This window comes from Labrus bergylta, chromosome 18, assembly GCF_963930695.1.
Source record: "Labrus bergylta chromosome 18, fLabBer1.1, whole genome shotgun sequence".
Taxonomy (NCBI): domain Eukaryota; kingdom Metazoa; phylum Chordata; class Actinopteri; order Labriformes; family Labridae; genus Labrus; species Labrus bergylta.
The window spans coordinates 8,980,153-8,994,845 of record NC_089212.1 but is presented as its reverse complement, the minus strand read 5'-3'; the positions used below and the strand labels follow the sequence as shown (position 1 = coordinate 8,994,845).

Sequence of the window (14,693 nt, the reverse complement as noted above, 5' to 3'; positions counted from 1 at the left end):
GTTACATTAATACCAGATCTCAGAAGAAATTTTTAAGCAACTATGTTTGACCAAATATGAACTATTTTTGTATGAACACACTTTTAGGAGACGGAGTGAGAGGAGGGTGTTCTTGTGTTACACAAATATTACATCAGATTCCAACTCATAATTTAAAACTACGCAGTCACACAATAACACAAACTGACTAACAGATAGAAGCAGGAATAGACCAACAGCTCCTTCGTTTAGAGACTTAAAATCTGTGAATTTCTGACTGTTGTGTGGTGTGTTTGTAGAAAGTGATGTCACAGCTGTTAAAAACTAAAAGGTCTCTCTCTGTAGGGATCCTTTCTGTTATGTTGTCACACTCTAACAGTAACAACCTGAGCCTGTGAGGGCCAAAAACAACAACTTTGAGAGGAAACACTTTGATCCATCAACCATTATACTGCAGACGTTACAGTCTGTTTACCTGCTGTAGACGTTACAGTCTGTTTACCTGCTGCAGACGTTACAGTCTGTTTACCTGCTGCAGACGTTACAGTCTGTTTACCTGCTGCAGACATAACAGCCTGTTTACCTGCTGCAGACGTTACAGTCTGTTTACCTGCTGCAGATGTTACAGCCTGTTTACCTGCTGCAGATGTTACAGTCTGTTTACCCGCTGCAGACGTTACAGCCTGTTTACCCGCTGCAGACGTTACAGCCTGTTTACAGGTCCGCCTGCCATATACAGTCTCTGTACACGAGGTGCTTACACACTAACCATTAGGATACTGGCGCCCACATATTGTAGTAGGATAAAGTTAAATGCATGTTGAATAACTTGGCTGAGTCGTATCTATTAATGCAGTTTATTCTTCTAAACACAGTTTAAAGAGATGAAGATGAGAGAATGAAATCAGCACGATTACAGCTACTCACCTCTTTCAGTTCCCTGTGGTCTGCAGGTGTGTGTGCATAATTGTGTGTGTGTGCTTGTGCGTGTGTGTGGCGCTGACGCTGTGCTTTTTTTGGGTACAAATGAAGTTCTGCCGAGTAGTGCAGAGAGAGGTGTTCTGGGTAACGCAGGTCACAGGAGCTTTTTCTGGAGCTTTCATCCTCATACAAAGACCAGTTTTTGTTATAGTACTACAGTGTGCTGACAGTACTGGAGCCATGCCAGGGTGTGTGTGTGTGTGTGTGTGTATGTACATGTGTGCGTGTGTGTGTGTGTGTGTGCAAGTGTGTGTGTGTGTGTGCAGGCGCTGCTTCCACCTCCAGTTATGCAACAGACCTTTTACTGATGCAGTGAAACACTCACACACTCGCTCACACAGGGTTTTGTTTTGAGGCGTTCTTGCTTAAATCTTAATGAACAAGGACAATCAGCTGCTCGCCTCACGAACCGCGGCTATTTATAGACTCATACCCCCGATACACACACACACACACATACACACACACAGATCTGGGATTTGAACTTCGACCTCCTGTGTGTGAGCAGCCTGTTGGGGCTGACAGACGGAGGCTCACAAACAGAAAAATCGACACGTTTTCAGGGCGTCAGTGTTTCACTTTGTGTTTCCAGAAACACTCCGAGCTGCAGATGAACAGCGTCACCTCTTCGTCAGCTGCTGCTGGATCCGACAGAGAACCTCCTGAAGTCTCAGACCGCTAGTGGAGGACTCCTTAAAGACACAAAGCACACAACACATGAGCGAACTGCACTAGCATGGATTAGCTTACTGACGACTGATCCACTGCTTACTAGGGTTGTCATTATACCAGAATTTTAAGCTTTGCTATGATTCTTAAAATCAAAGAATATCGAGGGGCACCGGGGGCCTAGTGGTTGTGTCCACACACCTGATTGTCATTTACACCTTCAGGAGAATTCACAGCAAGCGTCACGGGAAACTCAACAGTTGACATGTTTAGATCTGTGATTGTCGACTGACAAACTGACACACACTCGAGTCAGACAGAAACTTTCACAGTGCAGTTGTCTTAGCGTCTGATTGGCTGAGAGTGCAGGTAGTGAACCCGCTCCGAGCCGGACACCAGGAGGTTAAATGACAGCAGAGGAAGAGGAGCAGCTGGTCGGATTAAACTGAACAAATGGCTTCTGTCATAATTAAGTCTCATTCTGACGGATTAGTTTCTCCACAGCAGAAGAGTTGGAGACTAAACTCTGCTCTCATGTCATGTATGATCCGTCTGTCAGAACCACGCTCATGTTTGTTCAGACTTTAATCAACTTCAGAGAAGTTTTGTTTCTGAGTGGAGATCACAGAGAAATCCAACAAATGTGGCTGAATTTGGTACATTTTGGTTTTCTGTTGATTCAGCTGCTATCTCGAGACACTACAAAAGAGCAGATGGGATAACATGCAGGAAGAATTTCTCCTTTGTATTCCTCTCGTTCCTGTTGTCCACACTACCTCACCGCTGAGGTGGAGGTCGGAGCAGGCCGTGCATAAACGAGGTCAGCAGCGGGTGATGGTGGCTGTGCATCAGGCAATGAGGACTACAGCCTCCGTACATGGGGTGCACAAAATAACTGCTAGGCCATCAGCACTGCTAAGTCGATTTATTTGCATAATTATTATTTTCAGAATTTCATCCGTTTGTAAAACCAGTTTTATTATAAACCTCAACAGCGACCGCCCACAGAAGTTAATTTCCCCCGTTCAAATCCTCTGTTGACGTTTCACAAAATCCTTACATCAAGCGATTGAAGCCTGTAACCATGACGACCAGCTACCCCAATACTCGTGACTATAGTACAATTGATTCAGCGCCAAAATGGCGTTAAGAAGCTAAAAGAAAAAGGTACAGGACTGAGTGCATCACTTTCTTCCAGAGTCAAGGAACTACACATCCCACCATGCATTGAAGATGATCCCTCTTCTTCTTCAGTGTAACTTTAGTCATGGTTGTCGTGTTTATACTGTTAATACACGTGTTGTAATCACTTGTAGTGCTTGCTAGTGTTAGCTAATTAACCGGTTAGCCTGCTAGTGAAACTATCCGTTCTCATGCAGCGCAGAGGAGCAGGGAACATTGCCATGGTAACAGCGAGCACCACCAATCAGAGACGTTGCTGTGACTCTCTATGATCGTGGGTAGTGTAGTTCTTTTCCCGATATTGTGAATAAACTGTGTTGTTTTTAAAATGAGTTTGATATCAGACGAACATCGTTTCACGCTCAGGTACCTCGTGGTCAGTCTACCTGTGATGGTTATGACATCATAGCTAATAATCAAATCCACTATGGAGGAAATGAACAGGATTTTTACTTCAGGAACCAAACTGTTGATCTCTGTTTGTGTTAAACCTTTATTAAAAACAAAGTGATGACAAAGAAATGAAGAATCTTTGAGACTAAAGCTGGTCCCCTTGTGTCCGTCCTCTTCCCGCAGGTCTGCGTAAAGGTCGTTTCTGGATCACACCCGACCCGTACCACAACGACGACAACATCCAGATCGGCCGGGAGGTGAAGATCAGCTGCCAGGTGGAGGCCACGCCCCCTGAGGAGCTGCAGTTCAGCTGGCTGAAGAACGGGCGTCCGCTGAGGAGCTCCGAGCGAATGGTCATCACCCACACGGACACCGAGGTCTCGCCTGGAACCACCAACCTCGACATCATCGACCTCAAGTTCACCGACTTCGGCACCTACACCTGCGTGGCCTCGCTGAGGAACGGAGGGAGCCCGGAGATCAGCATTGACGTCAACATCTCATCCACCACTGGTGAGTCACGCTGGGGGCGGGGCTTCTACTCTCTCCTTGATTTATTAAGAACGGATTGTGGCCGCTTAAAGTTCCATAAATCCTTCATTGTGTTCTCCCTGCCTCTGCTCCGTCTCTGAGTCGAGCTCACAAAGCGTATCGCTCTGATGATACTCAGACACAAACACTGACATAGAGTAGTCAGTGTAGTGGTTGTCATGGTAACAGCTCCAGAGTGTCTCCACACATGTTGGATGAAGTGTGGAGCCGCTGGCAGCCCTGGACTGATTTAACCATCTGGTTACATAAATAGCAGACTTTATTTACAGAGCTTTTATTTTGAAGGCACACAGAGGTGGAAGTGTTTTCCTGATCTCTGGAAAGTTTGATCGGTGCAGTTACCGCCAACTCTCAGCAGACGACTATTTTTCACTCTAACTGTGCGTGACTGTCACCCTGTTTGTGAGGGGAGCATTTAACCCTTCGTGTGCGTGTTTTGTGTCTTTTTGATTCTTCACACAGACTGAGCAGGTGCATAAGAATCCCCTCAGATGTCTTACAGACGTAAAAGCAGAGGCGTGTTTCAAGATACAATATACTCCTGTGATCTTGTGTCTCTGTGTGACTGGACCCTGAGTCCCACTTTGAGGAATTCATCGAACATGATAACGTGATTTTAAAAGTCTAGTTTGAATCCTTTAACATTCAGAGTTCAGAGTTTCCTGCTGATGTTCCACAGTCTCGACTCTAACAGCTTCTACGAGTGAATAAAGAAGAAGAGTTGATGACAGAGGAGACTTTTATTTTAATCAATGGAGGGGAATGAGGTGGAAACAGAAAAATCTGAGAGATCTCAAACTTTTGGTGCAGTTGTCCGTTTCTGTTTACTGGAAACAACTTGAGGTGTCTTTAATGCAGCGCTCAGACAGAGCTGATTTTGATTCACAGGAGAGGATTGAAGAATCACAGACCGGTTAACCACCTCTTTCTGATCTCATTGATAACTTCTTCACCTCTGACTTGAAAGAGTTAAAATCCTCCCGATGCTTCAGGCAAATTGAGTGTCGTTGTTCTTTAAGAGAGAAGAACTTTATCGTCTCAGACTGAACTCAGATGTGGATTAAAGCGTCTGTTAGCGTCGACTTTATCGGCTTCAAACGTCAGACAGAAACAGAAACACTTTCCTCAAACTTCCCACCCTGCGGGAGCTCTGTTTCCCAGTGAGGAGGTCTGTTCTCTGAGAGCCTCGGGGCGTCTGTGGAAACCAAAAGAATCATGAAGAAATCTTTCAACGGAGACATGGACGTCTTCTTCTCCTCTTCTCCTCAGCACCTGCACTTCCTCTTCTTCTTCTTCTTCTGGTAAAAACCCCGCAGCGCTCTGACTCTCAAACAGTCCTCTTCTTTCAGAGAAAATAACTTTTCCTTCAGACCGACGTCATGCGGATGAGCGTCTGCTGGCGGCGGCTGACTTCCTGTTTGTTTGTGACCTTGGCAGTCGGGAGGAAACAGTCAGAGAGCCTGTGAGGAGGAGCACGGGGGGGAAGGAGGGGGGGTGAGGGATGAAGTGATGGAGGAGAGGAAGTAAAGAGTTGCTGCAGCCTGAACGCCCGCTGACGGATGTTTCGTGTTAAAACAGAAGGTCGTGCTCGGGTCGCTGCTGCATTCCCATAAGGAGAATAAATGTTAAAACAGTCAAGCAGCCTCTCCCCCCCTCCCCCTCCCCCCTTCAGCAGCTCTCTCACCGTGCTTTTTAAATGAAGGACAAACTCCACATCAGACCGCTTCCTCCTGTGTTATTCCTGCTCACAGCGTCACCTCTCTGCACTCGTTCAGCTATTAATAGAATATTTTATATTCTGACCTCCGAGCTTCAGAGACAGGTTTTTGCAGATGCCAGTATCCGATAAATAAGATCATGTAAAGGTTTCACACACTGACGACATGAGAGGTGAACGTGAGGTTCTTCAGCCCGTGTTGTTTCTTAACCGTGTCTTCTTCTGCAGTTCCTCCAGAGCTGAGCGTCCCCAGAGGGCGCTCTCACCTCATCGCTCAGGAGGGCGACACCGTGGACTTGCAGTGTCTGGTCTCAGGGAAACCCAAACCCATCATCCTGTGGTCGAGGGTGGAGGAGAGTGGGGCGGCGGCGGCAGCAGCAGCGACTGCGCCTCTGATGCCGGACGGGTCGGAACAGATCGAGAGCTACGACGGCGTCCTGAGGATCAGCAACGTGACCCGAGACATGAGCGGCTCGTATCGCTGCCAGACGAGTCAGTACAATGGGTTCAACGTGAAGCCACGAGAGGCACTCATCCAGCTGGTGGTGCAGTGTGGGTAACACACACACACACACACGCGCACACACACACACACACACACACACACACACACACACACACACACACACACACACAGATTACTTCAGTTATATGGCTCCGATTTGATCGTCAGACTGAAGCTTCAGGTCTTTTTTAGAGTTGTGGAAATTAAGATTCACTTCACTGAGTCAGAACTACGGTGGCCCACAAGGGCAAACGCTGAATACCTAGCCTTCAATGGAAGAGGTCCAGGCCTGTAGGGGGCGCTCTGTGGTATGTACTCGACTGTGTACTCTTTTGTATTCTCAGGTTTATTAGAATGTTCAATGCTTTGCAGGATATTTATTCCCGTCACCGCTGACATTGAAAAGATGGATCCTGATCTGACAGAATACTCGTCCTCGTAAATCTATGACTCAAAGATCAAACTGTCCCCGTGTGACACAGGAACAGGAAGCATGTCGACTCCATACCCAGGTCATAACACCAAACGATGATCGGTGAAATGTAGCCCTAAACTCTTAAAGGTGAACGCTTTATTTAAGATATGTATCCAACACAGCAGCCCGAGGAAACGTCTGAGCACGACAGAAGAAGATCCTTCATGATGTCACGCTCTCTCCTCGCCAAACATCTGCTGCAACCGAACTACAGCTGGCAAAAAAAATTAACATTTTAACCTGTGAAATACCCAGAATGCATTGTGAGGTGAAAGAGGAAGTGCTTAAAGATCCAATCAGATTTTACGACATCCATCAGAACAGAGAGACCGAGATTAAAACGCACACCAACGGGTTGTAAAGGCACGCCTGTGTGGGTGTGGGTGTGTGTTTGTGTGTGTGTGTTTGTGTGTGTCTACCTGTCTGTCTGTCTGTCTGTCTACGGGGGATCAACGAGGGTCAACTCTGAGACCTTCCACTCAAGCTTAGCCTGACCTGCAAGGGACCCCTTCACACGGAATACCATCAGAGGGAGTGACAGGAGACCACGCACACACACACACACACACACACACACACACACACACACACACACACACACACACACACACACACTCACTCTCTCTCCTGGCTTCCTGCTGCACTAAAAGGCTGTCAGAGTGAATCTCCTCTGCAGACCGACTCGTTCTGATTCTCCGGAGAATTGAAGCAGAAACTGCGAGAAATCTTCAGCTGAGCAGTCTGAGCACACATGCACGCGTACACACACACACACACACACACACACACACACACACACACACACACACACACACACACACACACACACATACACACACATAGACACGTCAGCAATTGAATATCTTCATTGATAGAATCAGAACGATCAAGTTTACCTCAACATACAGAGGTAAAACTTGCACTCTGCAGTGAGTCAGTCCCCATAGAGCCCCATGTTAAAATGTCCAACTTTACAGCTGCAGTTCCTCCAGTGTGCACTAGAGTCTGTCCTTTAACCTCTGGGCCGTGTTTGTGCTGTTGGAGCCTTTTGGAGATTTGTTCCTAAATATCAGACTAATAATCTGTCTCTCTGTGAGCTTTATTGGACTAACAGACCGTCCAACAAGTCTGAGCTCCACTTTCTACAACCAGTCACATTAGAACATTATTTGTTTACATGTTAGCAACATTAGCAGCTAATCGGAGTCTGTGAGAACCAGACTTGGACTGTTAGCTCATTCAGTGTTTGTCATGGGTTGATTTATTTGTGGCATGTGCATGGAGTCAGGATTGTTGTTGGAGTTTCCTGCAGGGAAAATGTAGAGGGCGTGCCATAAAGATGAGAAGATCAGTAATTTAAATTGGCCATTTTTGTGATATTAGATCTGATAAGTGCATCGACCTGCACTCTTGATACCTGACGCTGCAACTTTTTGGATGTATCTGAGACATTTTAGATGGTAATGGAAAAACCAGCCAGAAATCAGATTCTGTGCCGTTAGGGCACCTTGGAGAGGAGCGTGAAATGCAACGAGAGCAGCATGTAATTTGAGAAACTCTGGAGAGGGAACAGGCACAGTCTCAAATAAGATAAACATCATGAATACAAACTGTAAACAGGTTTTATATACCATGAGATGAAGGCACAGTAAACGTGTTCAGCTCCATTGTGAAGAAACAGCTTGACTTCTTGTGTATTTTCATGACTTTCTGCCATCGCCCCCTCTGACTCTTTCCCTTCTGACTTTATCAGTTGTCATTTCGAGGTCTCTCTGAACCTCCTGACTTGGACTTGAGGTCTCTCTGAACCACCTAACTTGGACTCAAGGTCTCTCTGAACCTCCTGACTTGGACTCAAGGTCTCTCTGAACCACCTAACTTGGACTCGAGGTCTCTCTGAACCTCCTGACTTGGACTCGAGGTCTCTCTGAACCACCTAACTTGGACTCAAGGTCTCTCTGAACCTCCTGACTTGGACTCAAGGTCTCTCTGAACCACCTAACTTGGACTCGAGGTCTCTCTGAACCTCCTGACTTGGACTCGAGGTCTCTCTGAACCACCTGACTTGGACTCGAGGTCTCTCTGAACCACCTGACTTGGACTCAAGGTCTCTCTGAACCACCTGACTTGGACTCAAGGTCTCTCTGCACCTGCTAACTTGGACTCAAGGTCTCTCTGCACCTCCTAACTTGGACTCAAGGTCTCTCTGAACCACCTGACTTGGACTCAAGGTCTCTCTGCACCTGCTAACTTGGACTCAAGGTCTCTCTGCACCTCCTAACTTGGACTCAAGGTCTCTCTGCACCTCCTAACTTGGACTCAAGGTCTCTCTGAACCACCTGACTTGGACTCAAGGTCTCTCTGCACCTGCTAACTTGGACTCAAGGTCTCTCTGCACCTGCTAACTTGGACTCAAGGTCTCTCTGAACCTCCTGACTTGGACTCCAGGTCTCTCTGAACCTCCTGACTTGGACTCCAGGTCTCTCTGAACCTCCTGACTTGGACTCAAGGTCTCTCTGAACCTCCTAACCTGAACTCGAGGTCTCTCTGCACCTCCTGACTTGGACTCTGGTTCTCGGCTCTACCTGCTCTGTTTTAATATTTCCATGATGACTCTCCGTTTCACTGTCATTAGCTCAAGCGGAGGCCTCAGCAGAGCGGAGAGTAAACAGAGGCTGACACTTGAATGTTGCTAAAACCGAGTGAAATACGAGTTGTGACAGGAAGCCTGCACGCCGCTGATGTCCACGCTGTGACGGAGCGGGTGACTCAAACAGTCTGACGGCTGCGGGCTGTTCTGACCTCTTGCTCGCTGGAACACCTCGAGGGGTATCAGTGTTTGGCCGAGGACGCTCCTCTTCTCAACCAGCCTGTCGGGGAGGGGGAGGGGGAGGGGGAGGGGGAGGGGGAGGGGCAGCGTCTTCGTCACTGCCTGCAGAGAATGCTCCTCACAGTTTACTCACTGTCCTCACAGAGAGAAACACAGCCGGCTGCACTCGGGCTGTGTTTTCTTTACATGCTCTCATGTGGCAGATGCTTCTCTCTAAACAGACAAATGAGCTGCAATCAGATCAGCAGAAAAAAACGATGAAAACACTCTGAGAAAAGTGCGTCAAGAGGAAGAAGCTGAACACACGAGCAGGAGATAAAGAGAGAGGGGAGGTCATGAGGGGAGTCGGAACTCAGATCTATGGTTGTCAAAGTTCCCAAATCTCTGTTGTTGTAATAATACAATAGTGTCAATGAATAACAAATCTTTAAAAAGAACAACATTATTTTATAAGACCAGCGTGTAGCAGAGGATTTCATCCATCAAACACTGCAAGTAAATTCCTGAACAGTCGAAATTTATTTATACAAATAAATTGGCGGCCACATTCAAGACAGCTTGCAGGAGTTTGTCTTTAATATGTGATAATTGAAATACCCATTCTTGAGTGTCGGACTGCTGTTGTTGTTCTTGTTGTTGTTGTTGTTGTTGTTGCTGCTGCTGCTGTGGTGTCAAACAGGTATCGTTTGATTTTTACCAGAATCAAAGTTTAAAATCTGGTATCATGACGACTGATATTGTCTGATTGGTTCCTCAGCCAATGATGCATCGGACGGCTGTGGCTCAGTGGTAGAGTTGGTCGTCTCCAACCCGGAAGGTCGGGGGTTCGATCCCCAGCTCCTGCAGCCACATGTCCGATGTGTCCTTGACCAAGACACTTAACCCCAAGTTGCTCCTGCTGCTTCGTTGGTGGCCTATAAATGGGATAAATTACTTCTGATGGTCACTTTACTCAGCAGCCTCTACCATCAGTGTGTGAATGTGTAGGTGTGAATGTGTAGGTGTGACCTGCAGTGTAAAAGCGCTGAGTCGTCAGAAGACTAGAAAAGAACTGAACAAGCTGAAGTCCATTTACACTTTCTGTTCATCATTCAGGAGTAATATTTACGTTGTACTCGGGTCACATTCTGAATGCTGTGTTTGGATGCTGGCTTTTTACATTCTCTCTTCTCTAAACTTCCTGCTGTGTGTTTTTCTGTTTTCACTGTGCGACATCACTAAGCAGATTAACCAATAGCAGTGGGCAGATTACAGGTGGATTACTTAGAAATAAGTGAACGACACAGATTTCTCTTTCAACTGTATTTAGGCAAAGAAATCAAAGTAATCCTCGCGGGAAGCTGCTGCACAGAGAGTGACGAGGACACAGGAGCAACAACATGCCGTTCTTCTTCTTTGTTTTTATTCATGAATTCAGTCATTTACGACCTGTCTTTGAACGTGCTAATCAGAACCACATGTAGCTCCAAGATAAAAGCTCCGGAGCAACATTTCAAACGAGCTGTTTGAGGTTTGACTTTGACAATAATCCCTCTCAGTCTGCTGTTTTTTTTCTCTGGATTACGGGGATGACAGTGATGATCAGAGGTGACATCCCCACAATCCCTCTGACGAACATCCCACTGTGGGGTTACCAACATGCACGGCTGAAAATGATCTCTGCAGAGAGGCGCGCACACAGAGGAATAAAACAGGAAGCAGTCGACAGCAGCTGTTGTACAAAATCCCCCCCAAGGTCGTTTTTTGAACATGGATTACGGGGACGTCAGCGATGTGACGAGTCAACACGAGAAACACAATCAGAACATTCAGAGGGAGAAGTTTCTTTAATTAAAGGAGCATAAACAGACACAAGCATGAAAACGGCTGCAGCAGTCAATCCTGAAGAGGTCACAAATTAACGGGATTACACAACGTTTAATCCAAGAAAACTGTTCAGCAGAGTGTACCGACTGACTGACGTTAGCATAAAACGGGTAAACTACTGACGGTTTGGAGGCTGTACAGGGACAGACAAATGAAAGGACACATCACGTTAGAATCCTAGAGCGCTCTTCTCTTCAGAGATTAAAGAGACAAAATAAAAAAACTGATAATGTTAGCATCATCAGCGCGGATTACACAGACATTGGCAGTTGTTTTCCTGTTTGAATGTTGGTGGTTTGTTCCTGTTCAGGGATTAGGAAGACATCAGATTGTATTTTCTTTACGGGGGTTACTCAGACGCCAGCCTAGGGTGCAAAGATAAACCGACTGGAGTGAACCGGTCTGCAGAAGCCGGGATCGATTAAACCAAATCGTACGAGCTGATCGATGGACCGGTTTGAAAGCTATGAATCGATTTGATGCGCTCCGAGTGTGACCTTTGACCTCTATCAGAGGGCTAGCCAGTTACCGTAAATTAGCTCAAAAGGTGAAATCAACAACATCCAAAGTCGCAGCATCAATTTAGAGTTCTCCACCTCTAAAATCGAATCATTTAGACTTATCAAAAAGCAGTTAGAGATTCAAGTCATCCTTCGTCCCCGAGGACATGTGTAGTCCACTCAGAGCCCTGGATGTGTGTCGTCGCCTCGGGGTCCCTGGGGGTGTTTTACCAGTCTTAATGAATCCAGTAGAGGAACCCGGGCCTCGTTGGGCCCTACAGAGTCCTGATGCTCCTCAGACTGCACTCAGAGAGAAACTCTGAAAGTTATCAGGATGAAATCTGTAGTAGCAAGCTCATTAACGAGCTGGAACAGCAGCCTCAGCAGTGCATTGTGGGAATTAAACAGTTCTGTCAGAAGTCCTCTCCGAGCCAATCAGAGCGCTCGGCTGAAGGTCGTTGTCCAGCAAAGGCGTCCAGCTGACCTTTAGATGGTTTCTGGACCGAGTCCCTCAGAGGAGGAAGATGAACCGCAGACCTTTAGCCGAGTGTGTGTGTGTGTGTGTGTGTGTGTGTGTGTGTGTGTGTGTGTGTGTGTGTGTGTGTGTGTGTGTGTGTGTGTGTGTGTGTGTGTGTGTGTGTGTGTGTGTGTGTGTGTGTGTGTGTGTGTGTGTGTGTGTGTGTCCTCTGCTGTAACTGGACTGAATTAATATGCACATTTATTTCATAAGCAGACCGTCCGTGTGTTTTAGTTTCTGGTGAAAATTTGAATCAACATGAAGACGTGTCACGTCTCTCGCCTGCGGGCGATCTGGACTTCAGGAAATGAAGTCGTCACCTTTTTATCATAAAGGTAAATTTGCTTCATCTTGAGAAACTGGAACTGGAATCTCCTGTGAAGGAAATAAAGTTGTCAGTGTGTTAAGGTGTCAGAGCTACATATTGCTCCTTTAAGTTAATTATTTATAAAAAGGTATTTTGGTTTTTTAAGGTATAAAAAGCTGTATTGATGTCTGCGTTTGCCCGAAGCTTAAGTCCTAAAGTCTGATTTAAACGACATGTGGACGGATATCTCCAGTTTATGAAGAAGCTGCTGGTTTGATGATGCTTTGTCTAATTTTCCCGCCTGTATGTTCCTCACAGTCCCCCCCGTGGTGGAGCCGGTGTACACAGAGATCCGCCAGGCACTCGGCCGGGCATTCAGCCTCACCTGTCGCCTGCTGCGCGCTCACCCGGCTCGCCTCCTCAGGTACGAGTGGAAACTGGGGTCCCGCCTCCTCACCATGGGACAGTTCAGCGACCAGCAGGACGACACCAACTACCAGGTCAAAGCTCTGAACAGAGAGGGCTACGGCGAGTACACCTGTGACATCACCAACGAGGCCGGGGCCGGGCGTTGCACCTTCCTGGTCACAGGTGAGTCAGGCTCACTGGGGCATGATGGGACGTTTGTTTGGTAGTGTGTGGTGTGAACAGGAGGAGGTTCCTCGTTCAGAGACAGAATGTTTGAATGACTGACATACACCTGTTTAGTAATAAGACTGTGCCTAGAATGACCTGAGCCTTAAAATGAACTTCCTTAATGACCTGAGCCTTGATGTGTTTGACTTGGACTTTACTGGACTTGGACTTGGACTTGGACTTGGACTTGAGGTCTTCTTGTCCTGTGTAATATTTGACTTGGACTCTTTTATACTCTCTATAATCACGTCAGACATGCTTTGTTTTTTGTCACATCATCGTGTCCCTGCCCAGAGGCCTGATGGGAACTCTGATCTGATTTTAAACTGTTTACATCTCGAGGACGAGAACAAGACGATTAATTAGAGTTTATCTGTGAATCGTGAGCGCCGGCAGACTCGGGCAGAGAATCAGTGCGAGTTTCCTCGAGGGACTCGAAGGCGTCATGAATAATGTGCAGAGCTTCACATCCTCTGAGCACACACTGACAACAAACAGTGTGTGTGTGTGTGTGTGTGTGTGTGTGTGTGTGTGTGTGTGTGTGTGTGTGTGTGTGTGTGTGTGTGTGTGTGTGTGTGTGTGTGTGTGTGTGTGTGTGTGTGTGTGTGTGTGTGTGTGTGTGTGTGTGTGTGTGAGAGATTAAAGCCGCTGCCTTTAATACCTGCCCGCTCCGCTCTGTTCTTCAATTAACTCGGCGGCTCCTCACAGATAACACTCGTCAATGTTTGGGGACTTTATAAATAAAGCTTTATCTTTAATGTTTGCTCTTCATGTTGTATTGTTCCTCTGGTGCCCTCGCTGCAGTATTTAAAGGAACTTTCTGCAGTTTTCTTAACTGTGACTGTTATTTACTTAAATCCTCAAACATCACACGTGTTAAAACAGCGTTGGACAGTGTGCTGGAGTTCACCTGTACGTCTTTGATTGACACATTACCTTCCTACACACCTGTCTTATGAAATATATGTGCAGCACTTTTTCTGTTTCCTTATTATTAAGGGCACCTAAGCTGCATCTTGACCTTAGCTTAGTTTAAAGAAAAACAAAAACTATACCGTTCTCCCCTCGCAGTGCAGATTTATGATGGTTTACTGAACTTTTCTACAACTTAGTGCAGAAAAAGGTCCAGCTGTGCAAGGCATCATGTTGAGATCTAATTGACAGGATATGAAGCTAAAGCTGCTAAATACTGAGAATCAGAGGGTGTAAGTTACGTTTCTATCTTTGTTTTCAGTAAATAAGAACGTTTCTGGGGAAACATAAACTGTTTATATCAAACCCCGAGCTATGATTAATACTAACAAGCACTAATAGTTTAAACCAACCTCTGCAGGGAGTCTGTGCTCTGCAGGAACATCATCAACAGTGTGACTATGGAACATGAACTAATGTGTTGAGCCCTGAAGCCTCCACGTGGTCTCTGCAGGCCGCGGTCGGCATTTACACGAGCGTTCAGGACAGCTAGTGTGCGAGAGCTGGTGGCAGCAGCAGGCGAGTCGAGTGTTCAAGTTTGTGGAACTGAACAGCACATACAGCTACAGTAACCCCCGAGGGACAAACATGAATAAGTCGGTCACCACCTGC

General features: G+C 46.6%; 1 protein-coding gene across 1 annotated transcript in view; it reads left to right on the top strand.

Moving 5' to 3' along the window:
• mdga2a (MAM domain containing glycosylphosphatidylinositol anchor 2a) overlaps positions 1-14,693 on the top strand; it is a 76,087-nt gene that overhangs the window by 38,607 nt on the left and 22,787 nt on the right. The window contains exons 7-9 of the mRNA XM_065966198.1: positions 3,388-3,717; positions 5,702-6,025; positions 12,792-13,064. Coding sequence (XP_065822270.1) covers positions 3,388-3,717; positions 5,702-6,025; positions 12,792-13,064 — 927 coding nt within the window. The remainder of the gene's footprint in view (positions 1-3,387; positions 3,718-5,701; positions 6,026-12,791; positions 13,065-14,693) is intronic.